The sequence below is a fragment of the Entelurus aequoreus genome, linkage group LG19, assembly GCF_033978785.1.
Source record: "Entelurus aequoreus isolate RoL-2023_Sb linkage group LG19, RoL_Eaeq_v1.1, whole genome shotgun sequence".
In the NCBI taxonomy this organism is placed as follows: Eukaryota; Metazoa; Chordata; class Actinopteri; order Syngnathiformes; family Syngnathidae; genus Entelurus; species Entelurus aequoreus.
Window position 1 is genome coordinate 3,825,648 of NC_084749.1, and position 20,496 is coordinate 3,846,143.

Consider the following 20,496-nt stretch of genomic DNA (forward strand, 5'->3'; position numbering starts at 1 on the left):
TCCTGACCTTTGTCACACGTGTAAAGAAGCCTTGGTATACTTAGTGTCCTTCTTTCACACCATCCTGACCTTTGTCACACGTGTAAAGAAGCCTTTGTATACTTTGTGTCCTTCTTTCACACCATCCTGACCTTTGTCACGCATGTAAGGAAGCCTTGGTATACTTTGTGTCCTTCTTTCACACCATCCTGACCTTTGTCACACGTGTAAAGAAGCCTTGGTATACTTTGTGTCCTTCTTTCACACCATCCTGACCTTTGTCACACGTGTAAAGAAGCCTTGGTATACTTAGTGTCCTTCTTTCACACCATCCTGACCTTTGTCACGCGTGTAAAGAAGCCTTGGTATACTTAGTGTCCTTCTTTCACACCATCCTGACCTTTGTCACACGTGTAAAGAAGCCTTGGTATACTTTGTGTCCTTCTTTCACACCATCCTGACCTTTGTCACACGTGTAAAGAAGCCTTGGTATACTTTGTGTCCTTCTTTCACACCATCCTGACCTTTGTCACGCGTGTAAAGAAGCCTTGGTATACTTTGTGTCCTTCTTTCACACCATCCTGACCTTTGTCACGCGTGTAAAGAAGCCTTTGTATACTTTGTGTCCTTCTTTCACACCATCCTGACCTTTGTCACGCGTGTAAAGAAGCCTTGGTATACTTTGTGTCCTTCTTTCACACCATCCTGACCTTTGTCACGCGTGTAAAGAAGCCTTGGTATACTTTGTGTCCTTCTTTCACACCATCCTGACCTTTGTCACGCGTGTAAAGAAGCCTTGGTATACTTTGTGTCCTTCTTTCACACCATCCTGACCTTTGTCACACGTGTAAAGAAGCCTTGGTATACTTAGTGTCCTTCTTTCACACCATCCTGACCTTTGTCACGCGTGTAAAGAAGCCTTGGTATACTTAGTGTCCTTCTTTCACACCATCCTGACCTTTGTCACGCGTGTAAAGAAGCCTTGGTATACTTAGTGTCCTTCTTTCACACCATCCTGACCTTTGTCACACGTGTAAAGAAGCCTTGGTATACTTTGTGTCCTTCTTTCACACCATCCTGACCTTTGTCACACGTGTAAAGAAGCCTTGGTATACTTTGTGTCCTTCTTTCACACCATCCTGACCTTTGTCACACGTGTAAAGAAGCCTTGGTATACTTAGTGTCCTTCTTTCACACCATCCTGACCTTTGTCACGCGTGTAAAGAAGCCTTGGTATACTTAGTGTCCTTCTTTCACACCATCCTGACCTTTGTCACACGTGTAAAGAAGCCTTGGTATACTTTGTGTCCTTCTTTCACACCATCCTGACCTTTGTCACACGTGTAAAGAAGCCTTGGTATACTTAGTGTCCTTCTTTCACACCATCCTGACCTTTGTCACACGTGTAAAGAAGCCTTTGTATACTTTGTGTCCTTCTTTCACACCATCCTGACCTTTGTCACCCGTGTAAAGAAGCCTTTGTATACTTTGTGTCCTTCTTTCACACCATCCTGACCTTTGTCACGCGTGTAAAGAAGCCTTGGTATACTTAGTGTCCTTCTTTCACACCATCCTGACCTTTGTCACACGTGTAAAGAAGCCTTGGTATACTTTGTGTCCTTCTTTCACACCATCCTGACCTTTGTCACACGTGTAAAGAAGCCTTGGTATACTTAGTGTCCTTCTTTCACACCATCCTGACCTTTGTCACGCGTGTAAAGAAGCCTTGGTATACTTAGTGTCCTTCTTTCACACCATCCTGACCTTTGTCACACGTGTAAAGAAGCCTTTGTATACTTTGTGTCCTTCTTTCACACCATCCTGACCTTTGTCACGCATGTAAGGAAGCCTTGGTATACTTTGTGTCCTTCTTTCACACCATCCTGACCTTTGTCACACGTGTAAAGAAGCCTTGGTATACTTTGTGTCCTTCTTTCACACCATCCTGACCTTTGTCACGCGTGTAAAGAAGCCTTGGTATACTTAGTGTCCTTCTTTCACACCATCCTGACCTTTGTCACCCGTGTAAAGAAGCCTTTGTATACTTTGTGTCCTTCTTTCACACCATCCTGACCTTTGTCACACGTGTAAAGAAGCCTTTGTATACTTTGTGTCCTTCTTTCACACCATCCTGACCTTTGTCACCCGTGTAAAGAAGCCTTTGTATACTTTGTGTCCTTCTTTCACACCATCCTGACCTTTGTCACACGTGTAAAGAAGCCTTGGTATACTTTGTGTCCTTCTTTCACACCATCCTGACCTTTGTCACGCGTGTAAAGAAGCCTTGGTATACTTAGTGTCCTTCTTTCACACCATCCTGACCTTTGTCACACGTGTAAAGAAGCCTTTGTATACTTTGTGTCCTTCTTTCACACCATCCTGACCTTTGTCACGCGTGTAAAGAAGCCTTGGTATACTTTGTGTCCTTCTTTCACACCATCCTGACCTTTGTCACGCGTGTAAAGAAGCCTTGGTATACTTTGTGTCCTTCTTTCACACCATCCTGACCTTTGTCACGCGTGTAAAGAAGCCTTGGTATACTTAGTGTCGCACACGTCTTCTTTCACACCATCCTGACCTTTGTCACGCGTGTAAAGAAGCCTTGGTATACTTAGTGTCGCACACGTCTTCTTTCACACCATCCGGCCTTTTTGTATTCCTACTGTAGAATGAATCCATGCTGCGGCAGGTTTGCTTTCAGCCCAACATTTCACTTTGACATCATGGAGCAGCCCTGACACCTGTTGGCTTCCTTTTTGTACCCGATATTAATATCACACACAGCACTCGCCTGTTTCTAGTACTGCTTGTCTTAAGTTTGTGTCTGCTTTTCTTTTTTAATCTGATCCAGAATGATATGTAAGACAATGAAGAGTTCAAGTCCAACTAATGTCTTCTGACTTTTTTATATATATATATTCCTCTTTTGACACATTGCTTCTATTAATGTGGTGCTACTGCACCCTGTGATGTCTGCTAATGTTCACCACAAAGTGTAGCTGCAGACTAAAATGGAATTCTCCTGAATAAACCAAGTAGAGCAGCAGGTGTTATGACTGCTGTGTGAGCGTGTTCAAAACTCCTGACTTCACACTTTGATGAGACACTTTTTTGTCAAACTGTTGGCGCCATAAAGCATTTGGCTCTGCTCCTCAAATACAATGTTATTATTCAACTTGTGGCACATTATTGCTTTAAATCTGGACATTTTTGCACCAAAACAGCCCAGCACTCCTGTCACATAGAGCAGTGTTTGTTAACCATAGGGCGGGGCTCATTGCTGGGACACGAGTGCCCCCTAGAGGGCTGCAGCCACACCCACTTGTAATACACTTTTCCACCACTTGTGGCAGTAATGACGGTATCGAACGGTCATAAGATTTAGCGCAAAAATATGACTAAAGTGGTCACAGGATGTGGGCGTGGCTTGGCGCCAAATTTTAATCTGATGGCTCGCCACAATATTTGAAACATTGGACTTGAATAATCGGCCACACAAATTCTGATCTTAAACATAGTCGGGACAATAAAACCTCTCAATTTACGAAGCAATTCTGCGAGCCCACAATGCATTGCTGCAAATAAGAGTTAACACCATAAGTTACAATGGTACGCTGAAATAAAGAATGCCACAAGGAAGTTGAAGGGATGTTGATATGATCTACTGTATATTCTGCTTACTGATTGTTGGCATGCAGGTTACCCTTTTCTACTTCGCTATGGTGATCTGGTGTGGCTCCTATTTCAAGCTTATATTTAATATCACTACTGCTAGAATAGCTGACATGAGCATGCAGTCTCTCAGGGACTTCTCTCGCAGTAGTTTGCAGGGTGTGTACTCTAGACCTTTATTTAGTAGAATGTCTGCTAATAGTCAGTAGTTTGCAGGGTGTGTACTCTAGACCTTTATTTAGTAGAATGTCTGCTAATAGTCAGTAGTTTGCAGGGTGTGTACTCTACACCTTTATTTAGTAGAATGTCTGCTAATAGTCAGTAGTTTGCAGGGTGTGTACTCTACACCTTTATTTCCCACAGTAGAATGTCTGCTAATAGTCAGTAGTTTGTGTGCTAATATTGAGTAGTTTGCAGGGTGTGTGCTAATAGTAGTTTGTCTGCTAATATTGAGTAGTTTGCAGGGTGTGTGCTAATAGTCAGTAGTTTGTGTGCTAATATTGAGTAGTTTGCAGGGTGTGTGCTAATAGTCAGTAGTTTGTGTGCTAATATTGAGTAGTTTGCAGGGTGTGTGCTAATATTGAGTAGTTTGCAGAATGTCTGCTAATAGTCAGTAGTTTGTCTGCTAATATTGAGTAGTTTGCAGGGTGTGTGCTAATAGTCAGTAGTTTGTGTGCTAATATTGAGTAGTTTGCAGGGTGTGTGCTAATAGTCAGTAGTTTGTGTGCTAATATTGAGTAGTTTGTAGGGTGTGTGCTAATATTGAGTAGTTTGCAGGGTGTGTGCTAATAGTCAGTAGTTTGTGTGCTAATATTGAGTAGTTTGCAGAGTGTGTGCTAATAGTCAGTAGTTTGTGTGCTAATATTGAGTAGTTTGCAGGGTGTGTGCTAATAGTCAGTAGTTTGTGTGGTAATATTGAGTAGTTTGCAGGGTGTGTGCTAATAGTCAGTAGTTTGCAGGGTGTGTGCTAATAGTCATGTAGTTTGTGTGGTAATATTGAGTAGTTTGCAGGGTGTGTGGTAATATTGAGTAGTTTGTGTGGTAATATTGAGTAGTTTGCAGGCAGGGTGTGTGCTAATAGTCATGTAGTTTGTGTGGTAATATTGAGTAGTTTGCAGGCAGGGTGTGTGTAGACCTTTAATTGGTGAGTAAAGCTCCAGTCAGCTGACTTCATCAGCCGCCATTTTGTCGGCCATTTCCTCCTCCATTGAGCTGCCAACTTGAATGTTCACGCCGCTCAGGACGCTCCGTCTCCGGCCTCAGCTTCAGCAGCAGCCCGGGCTCCTCTCCTCGACCAAGCTGCGGCTCCCTCCCGGCTGGACGAGAGACGTTTAGCAGCCATCAATCATGGCGCTGAAGATCGTCAAAGGCAGCATAGATCGCATGTTCGATAAAAACCTGCAGGATTTAGTACGTGGCATCAGGAACCACAAGGAAGATGAGGTAAACACGCCTTTTATCACTCTTTCTTCTAAAGTTCCACCTGAAAGTCAACACTAATGTCTTTATTTTCTTCCACTTGTCACATTTAGTCAGGCTAAACTAGCATGTCTGATATATTCACTCAGGCTAAAGCTAGCATCCCCGCTAGCTCAGCACGCTTAGCTTAGCCCACATAACTCCTTTTTTAACACAACTTTGACCAACTAGTCTTCATTAAACTACCACTCCTGCTTTCAATAGAGCCGACTCAACCTGGCAGCTGCTCAAAACTTAGCATACATGACAGCGACCTAGAGGAAGCTGAGCAGCATCATCATCATCATCATTGATTGATTGAAACTTGTATTAGTAGATTGCACAGTACACTACATATTTATTAGTAGATTGCACAGTACACTACATATTTATTAGTAGATTGCACAGTACAGTACATATTTATTAGTAGATTGCACAGTACACTACATATTTATTAGTAGATTGCACAGTACAGTACATATTTATTAGTAGATTGCACAGTACACTACATATTTATTAGTAGATTGCACAGTACACTACATATTTATTAGTAGAGTACATATTTATTAGTAGATTGCACAGTACACTACATATCTATTAGTAGAGTACATATTTATTAGTAGATTGCACAGTACAGTACATATTTATTAGTAGATTGCACAGTACAGTACATATTCCCTTCAATTGACCACTAAATGGTAACACCCCAATAAGTTTGTCAACTTGTTTAAGTCGGGGTCCACTTAAATTGATTCATGATACAGATATACTATCAGATATATACTATCAGATATATACTATCATCATAATACAGTCATCACACAAGTTAATCATCAGAGTGTATACATTGAATTATTTACATTATTTACAATCCGGGGTGTGAGGTTAGGATCAACACTTCAGTCATCAACAATTGCATCATCAGAGAAATGGACATTGAAACAGTGTAGGTGTGACTTGGTAGGATATGTACAGTGTTTACTTGGTAGGATGTGTACAGTGTTTACTTGGTAGGATATGTACAGTGTTTATTTGGTAGGATATGTACAGTGTTTACTTGGTAGGATGTGTACAGTGTTTACTTGGTAGGATATGTACAGTGTTTACTTGGTAGGATATGTACAGTGTTTACTTGGTAGGATGTGTACAGTGTTTACTTGGTAGGATATGTACAGTGTTTACTTGGTAGGATATGTACAGTGTTTACTTGGTAGGATATGTACAGTGTTTACTTGGTAGGATGTGTACAGCAAGTAGTGGACATAGACAAGAGAGATCAGAAAGCATAAGAATAAGTATCTACATTTGATTATTTACAATCCGTGGAGGTGGGATGTGGAAGGGGGAGGGTGTTAGTTTAGGGACATAAAGCCCACATTCAGCATCTTTTAGGGACATATACCCCACATTCAGCATCTTTTAGGGACATAAAGCCCACATTCAGCATCTTTTAGGGACATATACCCCACATTCAGCATCTTTTATCGGTACAAATCAACTTAATTGTGTGTTTGATACTATTAATTTCAGTTTTTCATGTGTTTTAGTGCACCATAGCTGTTGGACAAAATGGATGTATGCTTAAATGTTACACAAAAGGTCATTTAAAAATGGTAAGTGAGTTAGAAAACATGTTAAGATCTCCAAACAGTACATTTGTGTACGTTCTAACATCAGCTACGTCAGAGCTTAGTGGTGACGTCATCAAAGGTTGTTACTTTAATGAAGCCTCTACGGACCAAATATAGCTTCAGGTTGGGGTTTTTTCCCCCAGTAATCCATTTTTAACATCAATTCTTAACAAACCAGTGCTTCTCAAATAGTGGGGCGAACATGCTTTATCAGTATCACACTTGGAGAAGCTGCTCACTACAAAACGTGCTCATTGTAGATATTCATCCTGACTTACCCATTTTGATTTATGTATTTAAAAAAAAGAATCAGCACAATTTTGTATTTATTTTTTTGTACGTTAAAGTGTTTTATATATAGTTCAATCAATTATAATTTATTATTATTTTTTTGAGTTTTTTTCCAAAAATCTTTAGTATCCAATAGTTCAAGTTGGTCAAAAATGTTCATAGTTTAAATAATGATTACATTTTTATTTTAATTTCAGGCAAATTGATGCACTTTAAATCTTTTCTGTTGCAGACTAAAAAACACTATTAATAATGTTATTATTTGGTGTGTATCTTTTTGTTTAATGTTAATAAGAATAACATTTTCTACAGAGGCGTACTTAAAACAATTTTATAGAAAAATTATACTATTTATAGTCACGGCAGAGATCAGACGGGGTGGGGGGAGGCGCAAAATGTTTTCTTCTCCCTCGGGGGCTTACCACAAAAGGATTTAGAAGCACTGACATAAGTAATGAGCCATACTGTAAGCCAGTATAAATGATATGATACTGTATATACCTGGGATAGCTTGATTGGCAACACTAAATGGTCCTAGTGTGTGAATGTTGTACATCTGTGTTGGCCTAACCCTAACCCTGGGATAGGCTCCAGCACCCCCGCGACCCTGAAAGGTAGAAAATTATGTATATATATATATATTTTGTTTTTATTTACAGTAAAATTTTGGCAACTGAGCTTCCATTCTTTTACCTTAAAAATCATTTTGGCAGTGCAGCAATAGCTTGAGTCTAGCCGATATTCAAGTACCTATTTTGATTGGAACAAAAACATGTTTGAAATGTAATATTAGATCAAGTTTAAAAGACAGCAAATTGCTTGGCTTGCAGTACATGTCATTTGTTGACTACATTTAGGAAGAAGAGATCTTGCGGGCCACATGAAATGGTGTGGAGGGTAAGATCTGGCCCCCGGGCCGCGAGTTTGACACCTGTGCTGTGAGCCTTTCTGTGTTTGAGTAGCTGAGGTGCCAAGACTCCATGGAAGGTAGTAGTCCAGGTTGTGTACACACTTGTGGAAGTGTGAAATTCAGAGGCAGTGTGTGTGTGTGTGTGTGTGTGTGTGTGTGTGTGTGTGTGTGTGTGTGTGTGTGTGTGTGTGTGTGTGTGTGTGTGTGTGTGTGTGTGTGTGTGTGTGTGTGTGTGTGTGCCATCATCTCACGCACCTCCAAACTTCATGTTCCCAATTCCAGAAGTATCTTTGAGTGGCATTGTTTCAGCTCATCAATGCTTGACGTTTCCATCCAGCCCAGTGGTAAGTAACCCAACCTTGAGAGCCCAGATAAGGTGATGGTTACCTTGCCAACAGGGATCAGTTTGTTGAAATATTCATGTGTTGTGTGCGGCCCGCACTTCCTCAGTGGAACTGCTGAGGTCAAACTCAATCCATTTCAATGATTGCTCAGCAATTTCCCCCATATGACCTGTCAAACAAAACAAACCACTTATAGGGTCAAAAGATCAATATGTATCACGATAAAAACAAACAAAAAATGTGTTCAATAAAACGCTTGTTTTGTTTTTTGTGGAAAGATGCAAGGTTGGTTGCGTGAACGCAGCAATGCAGGAAGTGTTCAGTGGGAGTGAGACGCTAACAGCCAACCAGGTAACAGTATCAACTGTCAAGTTTGGTTGCGCCATCTTGTTGTCTGGCAGGTGAAAAGAGGAAAAGTCACCTCGACAGTATGGCAGCTTTTTGGGATGAAAAAAAAAAAAGGACCGTAGTCGGACCAATGTGGTCTGTAAATTATGCAAGTAATACCACACCTCCTTGGCCGTGCTCACCCTTTAGAGCACAGCTGACCCTAAACCTGCAGAAAATAGTTCCACTCCAGTTTCTCTCTGTTTACATTTTCACACTTTGCACTTTATTAAGCTTTTCTTACATATTCCTTACTTTTGCACCTTCCTTTTAAGAGACTATTGCTAAGTGTTGAATGTGATTTTAGAAGTTTGTTTTCCATGCTTGTGTTTGATTGATTGATTGAGACTTTTATTAGTAGGTTGCACAGTGAAGTACATATTCCGTACAATTGACCACTAAATGGTAAAACCCGAATAAGTTTTTCAACTTGTTTAAGTCGGGGTCCACTTAAATTGATTCATGATACAGATATATACTATCATATATACTATCATCATAATACAGTCATCACACAAGATAATCACATTGAATTATTTACATTATTTACAATCAGGGGTGTGGAGGGGGGGGGGGGATATGGACATCAAGTAGTGGACATAGAGAGAGAGAGAGAGAGAGAGAGATCAGAAGGCATAAGAAAAAGAAAAAGTATCTGCATTTGATTGTTTACATTTGATTATTAGCAATCCGGGGAGGGTGTTAGTTTAGGGTTGTAGCTGCCTGGAGGTGAACTTTTATTGCGGTTTTGAAGGAGGATAGAGATGCCCTTTCTTTTATACCTGTTGGGAGCGCATTCCACATTGATGTGGCATAGAAAGAGAATGAGTTAAGACCTTTGTTAGTTCGGAATCTGGGTTTAACGTGGTTAGTGGAGCTCCCCCTGGTGTTGTGGTTATGGCAGTCATTTACGTTAAGGAAGTAGTTTGACATGTACTTCGGTATCAGGGAGGTGTAGCGGATTTTATAGACTGTTGACATTTCCTTTCCTTTCTTCCCTGATATCTGAGGGGTGTGTAGTCTCAGGAAGGTTACATTTTCAATACAAATGTTTACATTTAGTATACTTTTCTCTTCGTCCTTATTTTCAATAGGTCACGAACATTTGAATAATTATTGGATTATACCGATATGAAACACTTATATTGTGATAGTTTTCAGTCATATCGCCCAGCTCCAGTCAAAATATTGCCAATATACAACTTCAATTGAAGTAAATAGTATAATTATTGGCAGGGTGTTGATTGGAAGAAAGAGGGTGGTTTTTTTCCGAAAGTCATCATATATACAGTATTAGCGTATGATTTGAACTTTAATAATGATTCGGAGTGCATGAGAAAGCGGAAAGGAGCATATCGCTCTCTTTGACCACATGTTCATTAATGAACAAGTATATTAGCGCAACAGTTTTAACACCGTAAATAGCAGTAAGGAGCAAACTGCTGAGTCCGCATTAAAATCGCTGATGAGATCATTCTGAGCAACAGTACGGTGAGTTATCGTTGTGGCTTGTACAGCCCTTTGAGACACTTGTGATTTAGGGCTATATAAATAAACATTGATTGATTGATTGATTGATAAATTGTAAAAAGTAATTTAAAAGTATATTTTTAGCGGTCAGACTCAACAAATCTCAATAAACCGCTGCAGTCTGATGCTTTGTTTTTTGTTGTTTTTTACCTCCGACTTGAGAAAAAGTGCACTGAAAGGTCAGTTTGTACTCTCAAAATTGATGGAGCCTAACTTCACCGACATGTCACATAACAATGTGACTATAAAACATCAATTCATCATTTGTTTATTGGCAATAATAGACACTATTTGTTGCAACCTGTTGTACATGGAAACTGCTGGGAAGTAATGTCAATATTCACCCTGCGTTAAGTAGTTTGTTAAATAAAATAATAGTTTATTTCCAACATGCATACAGTTACAATATGAATATGATACATCACATGTTTCCATTTTCCTATTACAGCATTGTCTGAAGAAGAGTGGGAAGAAGCAAACGTATCTAACCATTCCCCTTTTCCATTTCATAGAAAGTACAAACACATTTGTTGGCTTCCTGTTATCAATGTGTACACAATTTAAATCATTAAACAATAAATAGTACAATTCTTAATAAATAGTTACATTTGTGAGATAATTAAGATGATCTCATTTTTCAATAAATGTCAAATGTTTATGAGGATTCTTCTTCCATGTTCTTTGTAAACATACTAAGTTTGAACAGTTTCCTTAACTGGACATTGTTTATTCATCCATTCCACAATTTATTTCCACATACTGATATAGTAAAGGTTTTAAGTGTTGTGCGTGCATACAAATGTTTTAGGTTACATTTTTCCCTGAGGTTATATTTCTTTTTTGTTGAGAAGAATTGTTGTACTTTGTGCATCATGTAGCTCAGGGGTGGGCAATTAATTTTTACCGGGGGCCGCATGAGCAACCCGAGCACTGCTGGAGGGCCACATCGACAATATTTCAATTAAATTTTGCTCAATATTATTTTTGATGTATACCGTAAGATAAATAATAATAATTAATAATAATAGTAATACTTTCACATAGTGTGTGTAACAGCATTCCATGACTAATATAAATAAATGAACATTAATAATAAATGACAGTAAAATAAGCACACGTATGACTGAGGAGTCATAGTGTAACTTTGTGTGGTGTTTGAGTTGTCCGACTTTTTGTGTGGCCATAAACGCACCAGTGGTTTAGTGGTATGCGTGTTGGTGACAGATGACAAGTTGCTTTTGGCCTGGTTTGTACGGCAGAAAATGACTAGTTTTTCCAGATAGAAGTGTTTTACTCATGTTTTTGGTGTGGTTATGGCCCAATATAAACAGTTTTGCTCAATAAAGTGATGGATATAATTCCTGTCCTCGAAGCATCTTGACAGACGTTACAATAATTGAACGGTGTTGACGAACACCGTTAGGGCCGCTTGTTGTCACTGTCACTCAAAGTTGCATTGCAAAATTACATAGAATAAATATGTTTATTTTGTTTAGAATTCAGATGGGATTTGATTTGGTGCGCGGCATATATTTGCTGTGCGCAGAGGACCCTTGAGTAGTGCGCAATTGTGCAGGCACGCACCTTAGAGGGAACGTTGCTTGGCAGTCCATGTCTTGTTGAAAACACGCCATTCTTCATCAACTTTTCTCTTTTGAGCGTCTCGGGTGTAAAGCGTGCATCACTTGTCGCTGCATGTGCACCTTCACTCACAGGTTACACACTGACACACGCCCATAAATAATACTTTTCAAAATAAAAGCAGCACAGTTGTATTGCGCGCACGACATAGATGTTTTTTCAACTTTATTTTGTAATTTGTTATTGCAGCTGTTCACATTCACTCACAATCACGCACACGCATACGTCCACACGGAAGTAATACAAATAACGATTTTCAAAACAAAAGCAGCACCGTTGTATTGCACACTCGACATAGATACTTTTTTAAATGTATTTTGTAATTTATAATTGGCCTCACGCGGGCTGGACAGGGACGCACAAAGGGCCGGATGAAAGCCCAGGTCTGATGTAGCTGCTTGCAAAATCACCAAATCACTGAATTTCCATATTTTTGATTCAATACATAGTTTGGGTTTGAGTGTTCTCCATATCCAACGTGATGTATTATTCTAACTGACCTTTTTTCTAACACTGTTAGTGAATGAAGCGTAGTTGTTTCCCATATTCCTGCACAGTAACTCAGATATGTAACACTAGCAAGCAGTGCAGTAATCAAGTCATTTTTAGTCCAGAACATGTTTTGCTTGATTCATTATTGAAATATTTCTTGCCACGTTATGTTGCATATTTTTAGATGAGATTTCTAGTTGATTTTGTGATCTATGATCACACCCACACATGTGGTTTCTTTCACAGCATAATTGACATGAATGTATCTGTCATGCCATCCAGGCTGTGTCAGCCATCTTTGTTTCTTCACGTTGCACTGGAGTGCTTTACGTTCACTCACATAAGGACGGCTGTGTAAAATGTTTCCATTCTTTTTGTTGAAGATTATCCTTCTTTTGGAGTAAGTGTGGCAAAAAAGCCAAAGAAAAAGCACAAACATAACTGAGCTCCAGCAAAAGTTGCTGCTTACAATTGTCCAACTTGAGGGCCAATGGACCGCAATAATTATGTTTTTTTCATTTTTCTCCCTCATTGTGCTTTCTTTTTTTGAAATATTTATTAGCATTTAAAAAAAAATGTTTTGTTGTATTATTTGTTCCATATTTCATTGTGCTCTCAAGCTACAACTGTCAACTTAAGTCTCACTTTTGCTTGCACTTCCATGTCCGCTATTTGACTTATTTCAATTGCTTCTGAATTGTCCATTATAGTAGCACAATGTGACGTGGAAGCATGGTGTGGGTCTGCTGATAGTGCTTTGAATATTTGCTTTCTCAACACACACACACCACCGCTGTCAATGCAGTGTCTCATGACCACACACACATGACCAGCACACTCTCGCTGTCATGGAGCTTAAAGTGTTTGTTGTGGTTTGCTCTTGCTGAGCTTCTCTCCACTGGTGGATGGAATGTTGGCCACTAGTGCTGCATGTCATACCCACTGTCCCAAATCAATTCCATTTATAAGCTTCCAAATCAATCATTTACCATTTGTCTCGTTACAATGTACACTTAAGATATTAAAAATGTGTCTAATCTGTTACGAAATACAAATATGTATATATATATATATATATACACTACCGTTCAAAAGTTTGGTGTCACATGTAAATGTCCTTATTTTTGAAGGAAAAGCACTGTACTTTTCAATGAAGATAACTTTAAACTAGTCTTAACTTTACAGAAATACACTCTATACATTGCTAATGTGGTAAATGACTATTCTAGCTGCAAATGTCTGCTTTTTGGTGCAATATCTACATAGGTGTATAGAGGCCCATTTCCAGCAACTATCACTCCAATGTTCTAATGGTACAATGTGTTTGCTCATTGGCTCAGAAGGCTAATTGATGATTAGAAAACCCTTGTGCAATCATGTTCACACATCTGAAAACAGTTTAACTCGTTACAGAAGCTACAAAACTGACCTTCCTTTGAGCAGATTGACTTTCTGGAGCATCACATTTGTGGGGTCAATTAAACGCTCAAAATGGCCAGAAAAAGAGAACTTTCATCTGAAACTCGACAGTCTATTCTTGTTCTTAGAAATGAAGGCTATTCCACTAAATTGTTTGGGTGACCCCAAACTTTTGAACGGTAGTGTGTATATATATATTTTTTGTTATCTTGTATTTTTACCGTAAACAACTTTGGCCAGTTTAAAGCAGGGGTGTCCAAACTTTTTCCACTGACTAGTCCAGCAGGAACAGAGCCAAGGCAGCATTGGTCTAAAATCCCTTCTCATCTTTGAACTCACGCCAGCGAGTGAAAGCCGAGCCAATGTTGATCCTTGACTGTCCTTATAGCCGGGTAGCCTCCCTTTTTCTGTTTTTTTTGTTTCTTTAGACAAAACTTTTCGTTTTTTTAGTTGTTTTGCAGCTTCTGCCATGATAGCAGTAATTGCACGTAGGCGTTCACATCCACTTCGGTCTTTGCAACGAATGGGGAAAGGGGCAGTGACAGATGTCGTAAAGCACATTTGTAGTTTTTAGTGCCGCCCTCCTCAAAGTTGCTAAGTGCCAGTGAGAGCGATGCAGACCTCCTCAGGCCATGACAGAGGTGTCATTCAACTAGTTGTAAGTCAATGCATCGTCCCAAAAGTTAGGCAAATATTTTATGAAGTTTGAAAAATGACTTAGTGCTGCTTTAATACATTTAGGATATATTAAAGTATGTCCACATCTCAGACATCCTGCATGCGTACTGCTTACGTCATCACAACAACGTGTTTCGGCAGTGCTGTTTTGTTGATCAAAGTATTTTTTCGGTGGCAGAATTCTCAGTACATCACCAGTCTATAGTGCTCAAATAATAGGCTATATATAGCCAGTCATAACATATATCACTTAAATGTGTTTTCATGTAAAAAACACTTTTTTTTAGGTATGGCGGCTTTTATTTTGCCGTGTCGGGGCGCCACGATCAATTACATGTAAGGGAAACCCTGCACAGAGTGAACCCTCTTGCACACTAAATGGAAGCGACAAAAAAACCCCAAATGGATATGGTAATGTATCGATGCTGGCCAAGTTATCGCGTTCATTTTTTATCTTTATTTGATTTTTCAACTATGGATCCGGCCGGGCCTGTGAAATGAGAAAGCAGCTGCAAGTGAAAGTGTTCTTGTATTGCAAGTTCCTGAGCTAAAGACATCATTTAGTTGGAAAAAAGCAGAACAAGGACCTTTGCTTTACAATTGTAGTTGTGGCTGTTGATGCCAGGTGGCAGCGGCACGGCCTAATCTGATCTGACTTGCCCTTTTGTGTGCCCTCAGGCCAAGTACATCTCCACCTGCATCGACGAGATCAAACAGGAGCTCAAGCAGGACAACATCGCCGTCAAAGCCAACGCCGTGTGCAAGCTCACCTACGTAAGCTCTTCCCTGCCTCACGTTCCGTGTCTGGACTCTTGTCAATGAAGTGGCTCACGTCCTCCTGCTTCTGCCCCGCAGCTTCAGATGCTGGGCTACGATGTCAGCTGGGCCGCCTTCAACATCGTGGAGGTCATGAGCTCCTCCAAGTTCACCTACAAGGTGATCACCTCTTTTAAAGTACCAATGATTGGCACACACACACTAGGTGTGGTGAAATGATTCTCTGCATTTGACCCATCACCCTTGATCACCCCCTGGGAGGTGAGGGGAGCAGTGAGCAGCAGTGGTGGTCGTGCCCGGGAATCATTTTTGGTGACTAAAGCCCCAATTCCAACCCTTGATGCTGAGTGCCAAGCAGGGAGGTAATGGCTCCCATTATTATAGTCTTTGGTATGACTCAGCCGGGGTTTGAACTAGGGCTGGGCGATATATCGATATGCGCGATATATCGCGGGTTTGTCTCTGTGCGATATAGAAAATGACTACAGCGTGATATCGAGTATACATTCTCACGCAGTTGCTTTTAGCTGCTGGCATTACACGACAGGCTCTTCCCACTCTTTCTAGTCTCTCCTTCTCACAGACAGGCTACAATGCTAATATGTAGCATCATTTGAAAAGTCACCTGCTAGAGAATGAAGAGTGCTTACTCCGCACGTCAATATCTCCGTTTGGTGCCACACGTCCACACCATCAAAATGCTGAGGCAAACATTTCCACATCAACACCGTATGAAAAAAATAGTGATTTTTTTAGTTGTGATTTCCTTCTCTGCATGAAAGTTTAAAAGTAGCATATATTAATGCAGTATGAAGAAGAATGTTTTAATGTAGACACATAGAATCATCATACTGCTGTGATTATATGCATCAAGTGTTCATTCAAGGCTAAGGCAAAATATCCACATATATATCGTGTATCGCGATATGGCCTTAAAATATTGCGATATTAAAAAAAAGGCCATATCGCCCAGCCCTAGTTTGAACTCCCAACCTACCCATCTCAGTGCGGACACTCTAACCACTAGGCCACTGAGCTTTTAAAGGCCTACTGAAATGAATTTTTTTTATTTAAACGGGGATAGCAGATCTATTCTATGTGTCATACTTGATCATTTCGCGATATTGCCATATTTTTGCTGAAAGGATTTAGTATAGAACAACGACGATAAAGATTGCAACTTTTGGTATCTGATAAAAAAAAGGCTTGCCCCTACCGGAAGTAGCGTGACGTAGTCAGTTGAACATATACGCAAAGTTCCCTATTGTTTACAATGATGGCCGCATGAAGTGAGAGAGATTCGGACCGAGAAAGCGACAATTTCCCCATTAATTTGAGCGAGGATGAAAGATTTGTGGATGAGTAAAGTGCAAGTGAAGGACTAGTGGGGAGTTGAAGCTATTCAGATAGGGAAGATGCTGTGAGAGCCGGGGGTGACCTGATATTCAGCTGGGAATGACTACAACAGTAAATAAACACAAGACATATATATACTCTATTAGCCACAACACAACCAGGCTTATATTTAATATGCCACAAATTAATCCTGCATAAAAACACCTGCGTGTTTGTTATGCTAGCTCCTAGCTCCTCTGCTAGCTCCTATCTCCATAGAACACGCCAATACAATTCAAACACCTGATCAACACACACAATCACTCAGCCCAAAAGACCGTTTACCTAACCCAAGGTTCATAAAGCTTATATATTTTTAAAAAGTTACGTACGTGACGCGCACATACGGTCAAGTTATCGAATGTTTAGCAGCCAAGGCTGCATACTCACGGTACCTGATATTCAGCTGGGAATGACTACAACAGTAAATAAACACAAGACATATATATACTCTATTAGCCACAACACAACCAGGCTTATATTTAATATGCCACAAATTAATCCTGCATAATAACACCTGCGTGTTTGTTATGCTAGCTCCTAGCTCCTCTGCTAGCTCCTAGCTCCATAGAACACGCCAATACAATTCAAACACCTGATCAACACACACAATCACTCAGCCCAAAAGACCGTTCACCTAACCCAAGGTTCATAAAGCTTATATATTTTTAAAAAGTTACGCACGTGACGCGCACGTACGGTACGGTACGTGTTATGCTAGCTCCTAGCTCCTCTGCTAGCTCCTAGCTCCATAGAACACGCCAATACAATTCAAACACATGATCAACACACACAATCACTCAGCCCAAAAGACCGTTCACCTAACCCAAGGTTCATAAAGCTTATATATTTAAAAAAAGTTACGTACATACGCAAAAAAAAGCCAAAGCTGCATACTCACAGTAGCACGTCTGCGTCTTTGTCATCCAAATCAAAGTAATCCTGGTAAGAGTCTGTGTTGTCCCAGTTCTCTACAGGCGTCTGTGTATCCAAATCAAAAGTCCTCCTGGTTAGAGTCTCTGTTATCCGAGTTCTTCCATCTTGACTGCATCTTTCGGGAGTGTAAACAAAGAAGCGCCGGCTGTGTACTGTTGTTGCTGACTACGTTCGAAAAATACGTCCATTTCGCACCGACAACTTTCTTCTTTGCTTGCTCGGCTTCCTTCTCCATAATGCAATGAACATGATTGAAACAGATTCACGAACACAGATGTCCAGAATACTGTGGAATTATGAAATGAAAACAGAGCTTTTTCGTATCGGCTTCAATGTGGAAGGCATACCCGTGTTCGACGGGCTACGTCACACGCATACGTCATCCTCAGAGGCGTTTCCAACCGGAAGTTTAGCGGCAAATTTAAAATGTCACTTTATAAGTTAACCCGGCCGTATTGGCATGTGTTATAATGTTAAGATTTCATCATTGATATATAAACTATCAGACTGCGTGGTCGGTAGTAGTGGCTTTCAGTAGGCCTTTAATATGCATCTTAGAATCCTCACTGAATTGCATTCTGTAATGTCGGGGGTGTCCAAAGTGTGGCCCGCAGCTAGCATTTTAAACATACTGTTACATAAAAAACATCAAAGAGTGTATTGTAACAAGAAAAAGTTGCAATGTTGACTCTAATAATACAATATGCCAAACAGGCAGTTTTTTTTACTTAAATACTGTCATTGCTAAAAAATAATGCAATTTTCTAATTAATGGGCTTTATCTGGAGCTCATCTAGGATTTAAGCGTTAATAATATAAAATAATATATGTATTTTAGTCCAGTAGCTGCACAGGGACGGGTAAAGCCAAAAGCTATGCATTAAGTTAGATGGAAACTGTTGACACCATTCACATAGTACCATTATTGCATCATACACCTTGGTATAATAGGTGCCATGTATTAGCTTGATATATAACTTACTTTTAACACTTTTATGAGTGGTGGCCCTTTAGGATTCTTGGGACCTTTGGTCAGATGTTTTATATTGTCATTGTTCAAAAAAACAATACATCAAAAGCAATGTTGTTATGAACTATTTGCCTTTTTAGGGCTCCAAATATTCCTTTTTGAAAAATGTTTTGGAGAAAATATGAGAGAGGCTCCAGCGACCCCGAAGGGAATAAGCCGTAGAAAATGGATGGATGGATGTTTTTGCCATTAATTGTTTAAAGGGCATAAAATCAAAGCTTTATGGCAATGGGTAGTTCTGAAGTTGATTTATAGATATTTAATGTTGAAAGTAAAAAAAAAAAAATATATATATATATTTTTAACACTTTAATGAATGAGACCCTTTTGGGTCCCTGGGAGCTTTAACATTCACCAACATTGAGGGTAGCCTAAGGGTTACATGATATTGTATTGGTTGATGACAAATATCAAAATGGCCCACACATTCCTTCATTTTTTAGTTTGCAGCCGTCAGTGTAAAACATGTGGACACCCTTGTGTTATGTTGATCATGTTTGCTCTTTTTGTGCTGCAAATGGTTGTACTTTTGTGGTACTGCACTAAAAGTATTGGGTCCAAAATGTAAGTTCTGTTGTGCTGGCAGAGGATTGGCTACCTGGCAGCCTCGCAGTGCTTTCACGAGAGCACCGATGTCATCATGCTGACCACTAATCAAATCCGAAAGGTAAGCCCCGCTGCTTCTCAGATGCTCTTTTCTTCCTGGTGACCGCTCAACTTGCGTTTGTGTGGTGCCCGCAGGATCTCAGCAGTCCCAACCAGTACGACACAGGTGTTGCCCTCACTGGCCTCTCCTGCTTTGTGACCCCTGACCTGGCCCGGGACCTGGCCAATGACATCATGACGCTGGTTAGCCAACATTCCCTTTCTGCACATTAGCCTTGTTTCCACCAGCCAGCACGGTTCGCTTCAGTTTGGCACATTTTTCAGCAGCCTTTTCTTCCAGTGTTGTTGGCTCGTGCATAGGCGCTGCTAAACGTGCTGCTCCTCATTGATTGGTCAACAACTTGAGCGATATAGCCTAAAATCTATATTGCAACACAGCGTCTTGCGGTAACAATATCACAATATATTATTTGGTATGTAAATGATATACAACCATTTCAGAAGGCTCATAATTTAGCTGCTGACATATATTGTAACATATTGCCTCATTTCCAATTGTATTATTCTGTCAAAACCCTTGTTAGTCTGCTTTTTGTCTGTCATGTTGCAATTTTCAATGCTCACAAAGAAATTGACCCGAAATAAACATAGCCTCCACTTTCCCAAAAGTGCGCTGGTTTGATGCTGATATACATTTGCTTTGCTATTGACATGCTACTGATTACCATTAGTGATTTGACATGGTGGTTTTCACGCCTCCAAATTTGTTCATGAAAACTACAACTAAGAAGCATGCTACAATCAAACCGCTGGTGTGTAATAAGTGCAATACCTAGAGTATTAAGACTTTTTAGGGCACAACAAAAATCAAAACAACACACCATAAACTACTGCCATCTGACGTCTTAGACTTGCAACTGTAATTGCAACTTAATATCATAGACTCAGAAATGTGTAATAAACCAAGATATAGCAAACTGGACAGCAGTTATCATAATCAGATCATTTTTAAATGTTGAAATAAAAAAATATTTTATCATCAGAAATTATTAGTGTTTATTGAAACCCACAAAAGTACAGAAAATTGGTACCATTGAGTACCAGCATTGATTTCCAGGTACTTGGAAATGGTACCCTATGTATGGTTCAAATATGAACGGTACCCATCCCTAATCCCAATTGTAATCTGACAAAAAATATATTTAAATACATTCCTTATTCCTTGTTCTCTTTTATAACATACATTTATAATAGTTATTAGTGTAAAATAACTAAGGCAAAAACTACCATCAGCTCTTTTTTCTTAAGTTTGTTAAGTAA

General features: G+C 39.8%; 1 protein-coding gene across 5 annotated transcripts in view; it reads left to right on the forward strand.

The window, feature by feature from the left end:
- The first annotated feature begins 4,828 nt into the window (after positions 1–4,828).
- The window catches only part of ap3d1 (adaptor related protein complex 3 subunit delta 1), a 67,400-nt gene continuing 51,732 nt past the window's right edge, over positions 4,829–20,496 (forward strand). For 2 of the 5 annotated variants that reach the window (XM_062027683.1, XM_062027685.1), the window contains exons 1-5: positions 4,831–5,094; positions 15,111–15,206; positions 15,288–15,368; positions 19,157–19,237; positions 19,312–19,419. In XM_062027683.1, coding sequence (XP_061883667.1) covers positions 4,999–5,094; positions 15,111–15,206; positions 15,288–15,368; positions 19,157–19,237; positions 19,312–19,419 — 462 coding nt within the window. In that variant the 5' untranslated portion in view covers positions 4,831–4,998. Of the gene's footprint in view, positions 5,095–15,110; positions 15,207–15,287; positions 15,369–19,156; positions 19,238–19,311; positions 19,420–20,496 lie in introns of all 5 variants that reach the window. The other 3 variants (XM_062027687.1, XM_062027682.1, XM_062027686.1) reach the window with 3 other exon arrangements.